A 3,432-nucleotide genomic window follows, 5' to 3' on the forward strand; every position below is an offset into this window, starting at 1 on the left:
GCAACAAGAAAAGAAAGCAAGTATGCCCATTTGCTCAGATCGAACCAGCAACACTGTTGTTTTATTATTATTATCCAATATTGCCGGCCGCCTTTTCGTATCCACAAGACAGGAATTGGTACATGATGTGTACAAATACATGCTCTATCACATATAATAGCAACAAGAAAAGAAAGCAAGTATGCCCATTTGCTCAGATCGAACCAGCAACACTGTTGTTTTATTATTATTATCCAATATTGCCGGCCGCCTTTTCGTATCCACAAGACAGGAATTGGTACATGATGTGTACAAATACATGCTCTATCACATATAATAGCAACAAGAAAAGAAAGCAAGTATGCCCATTTGCTCAGATCGAACCAGCAACACTGTTGTTTTATTATTATTATCCAATATTGCCGGCCGCCTTTTCGTATCCACAAGGCAGGAATTGGTACATGATGTGTACAAATACATGCTCTATCACATATAATAGCAACAAGAAAAGAAAGCAGGTATGCCCATTTGCTCAGATCGAACCAGCAACACTGTTGTTTTATGGTGTCTTCGACTGGTCGCTCCCGCGATCCGGTTTGGATCTGGCAGAGTGGGAGCCGCTCTCGCTCCGAGCGCATAGCGAGACTGGTCAAGCCGAATGGTCTGCGAATTCTTAGAGCGGAAGCGCAGGAGGCAGAAGGGGGCCGTCACTTCCGGAACCCCGCCGCGGCACCGCTGGTGTCAACACTCAACAGTAGCCGCACGTGGTCGCACTCAGTCTGCGTCGCAGTCGCCGCTTCTGCTTCACGTGTACCTGTCGCTACTTCGGCTGTCAGTCTCCGGCAAAAATGAGCGCCCCATGGGACCATTCTGGATATACTTCACCAGCCGAAGTCGTGTTGACTACAATGATCGACGGTAAGTCGGGCCTTATTTCTCTTCCGGACGAACAACGCGCTTCCGCGCCTTTTCGCAGCGGCGTTGTTTTGAGGGCTGTGGAAGTTTCTAGCGACGTACGACGCCGAAAGCAGCATTGTGGTTCTTTCCTAATATCGTGCGCGTTGGCGTGCGATTTCTAGTGTAAAAAAAATGGACAATAACTTTTGCTATGGTGTGACTGTTTCCAACTTTGCGTTTTTTCCTTCCCTCGTGCTCCGTGCGTACGCACTGCACATTTTGTAGCAGCTCACGGAGGACGCTTGTGCACGTCTATTCCTAGCCTTACCATCTTCAGACAAACTTCAGTGCAATCTGTCTGCCCGGGAATGAATAATGGTCTTTGGTCGGCCGTTGGAATAAGCCTTCACCAATAACACTACTGGCGCGGCAGATAATTTTCTTCACGTGGCCAGCAGAAATGCGTAATCAACGTATGAAGTCCGTGTTCATAACACCCGTGTCAACTGCATGTCTAGCATCCTGCACTTACCTCGCGTGTCGCTACACAGCACACTCCCCGGGGTTTCAGCAGTGTGTGTCTGCGTGAAGCCTCTGAGTAAAAAGCGTAACTGGGTTGGCGGACACCTGAATCGTTCTGCGAGTAAACGGTGACGTCTACCTGCAAAACTGAGGCAGTTATGCGCCTTTCTTTTTCTCAAAAACAGCGCAAAGTTTAGACCCCTTTCATTTTGAGGAAAGGAAGGCCGTATAACTGGCTATCTGTGTCAGTGTGCCTAAAGAAATTAACGTGCTTTCACGCAATATTTTGGGCTTGACAATGCTAAACTGCCAGTCATTTTTTTTTATTTTGATGTTTTCTCTATGCAGAGGAGGAAGACCATACAATGCCTGAAGTTATGGACTCTTCAAAGAAGCCGAACGAAACTGCGGTGTCAATTGGTTAGTTCAGATACTAACTTTCCTGAATGCATGTTAATACCATAGCAATTCAGATGCAGTTGGCAAACCTGAGTTAGCTACCCTGCATGCATCAAATCAATTCGTCTTTCTTCCACTGTTATGCTTTAATGGTGAAGCTGCATGCTTATTTTTATGTACCCACAAAGAGGATGCCTTCATTTTACCTGGTGTGGTGAATATGCCTCAAAAAAAAAATGAATGTAGAGAGCATGTATGCAATAATATATATCTGTTTGGTCATGCTTGAAAGTTTCACCTAGAGTTAAACAACATACATAAAAAAGGTCTTAATAAAGATAAATTTCCAGGTATGATGTATATTTAAACCAAATAAACAACACTCAAACTTAATTGTGAGACTGAATTCAAAAATGCCTAGAGAAGCTTGTTTCACCTATTTCTTTTCAAACGCAGCTTCATGGGATGAACGCCAAACAAAGCTGCTTCTGGACTACTATGCACGCTATGCCAGAGACGTGGGCCCACTCAAGAAATTTCGCAGCAAGCGAGCTATGTTCGAGCAAATTGCCTGCGATATGTTCGGCATTCTCGGCATTCATCGCACTGCTGTGCAGTGCGAAACACGCTTCAAGACAGTGTCAGAGCGGAAGAGGAACGAAGAGAAGCACAATAATACATCAGGAAATTCCCGCTGCCGCGTGGAATATGAGCAAGAGTTTGATGCCATAAAGGCTATAGATGACAGCTTGGAGCCGGAAGTCTTGCGCGGTGTGGACACCGTGAGGTATAAGAAAGCGTCGACTTGTAAAGCAAGTCCTCGACCATCAACCAGCGCAGACGTCCAGGAAAACTCGGAGTTCAGTGGTGATACCCTGTCTTTGATATCATCAGGGGGAGACTGTTCATTTGAAGCTGGTACAGATTCGCAGGACGAAGAGCCCAAGAAAAAAAGAGCCGACCGGAGGTTGCGCCCAAGCAACTCTAGAATGCAACACCTGCAGTTGTTCTTTGACGAAATGAACAAACTGCACAGGGAGAAAGAGAAAAAAAAAGGAAGATAGAGAACAAAGGAAGGAGCAAAGGCATCAGGAGCTGCTAAAAGCTCATTCCGAGCATATGGCACTTTTGAAAACTCTAGCAGAAAAGGAGTAGCATCCAGAACTTGGTTTGAGGTGTACAGCCCCTGTCAAAAGAATATACCCCAAGGGGTTTGCTTTTAAGCTATTCAGTTGGGATCCCTAGCGCATCTAGCAGTCCAAAGCTTGGGAGGACTGAGGACATGAAGCCATACCTTTTTTTGAGAGGTTATGGTCACTGAGGATGCATACAGGATGCCTCACAAGCAAACCCCCTTGGGCCGAATACTTTTGACGGGAGGTACATCTCCCGTCAAAACTGATTCTAATTTATTTACACACTTTTTCTAGCATGCAATAAATGTCTGCTCTGATCTCATTTTTCATACAATCGAAGCATGTCATTTGTAAAACGCTTTGACAAGTAGTAGTAGTAAATGGTTTATTAAAATAATAATAAAAAGGAAGGAAAAGATTTTCGCTAGCCCCGGCATCTGCCATCAATACTGAAGCACCCGAGCTGGGGCAGCGGAAGTAAAGGATAGCAGGCCGAATG

The 3,432-nt window shown here is 45.3% G+C and overlaps 1 protein-coding gene across 1 annotated transcript; it reads left to right on the plus strand.

Annotated features, from left to right (window-relative positions):
- The first annotated feature begins 538 nt into the window (after positions 1–538).
- Positions 539–3,164, plus strand: LOC144124545 (uncharacterized). The gene is made up of 3 exons (XM_077657287.1): positions 539–897; positions 1,747–1,818; positions 2,254–3,164. The coding sequence occupies exons 1-3, from the start codon at positions 828–830 to the stop codon at positions 2,859–2,861; spliced, it is 750 nt and encodes a 249-aa protein (XP_077513413.1). The 5' UTR covers positions 539–827; the 3' UTR covers positions 2,862–3,164.
- The last annotated feature ends 268 nt before the right edge of the window (positions 3,165–3,432 follow it).

This window comes from Amblyomma americanum, chromosome 3, assembly GCF_052857255.1.
Source record: "Amblyomma americanum isolate KBUSLIRL-KWMA chromosome 3, ASM5285725v1, whole genome shotgun sequence".
Taxonomy (NCBI): Eukaryota; Metazoa; Arthropoda; class Arachnida; order Ixodida; family Ixodidae; genus Amblyomma; species Amblyomma americanum.

What these genes read in the sequence shown, in the direction of transcription:
- LOC144124545 (XM_077657287.1), top strand. Translation starts at nt 828, where the DNA reads ATGAGCGCCCCATGGGACCATTCTGGATATACTTCACCAGCCGAAGTC. An exon ending in GTTGACTACAATGATCGACG is followed by an intron (nt 898 to 1,746) that starts GTAAGTCGGGCC and finishes TTCTCTATGCAG; the next exon opens with AGGAGGAAGACCATACAATG. An exon ending in CGAAACTGCGGTGTCAATTG is followed by an intron (nt 1,819 to 2,253) that starts GTTAGTTCAGAT and finishes TTTCAAACGCAG; the next exon opens with CTTCATGGGATGAACGCCAA.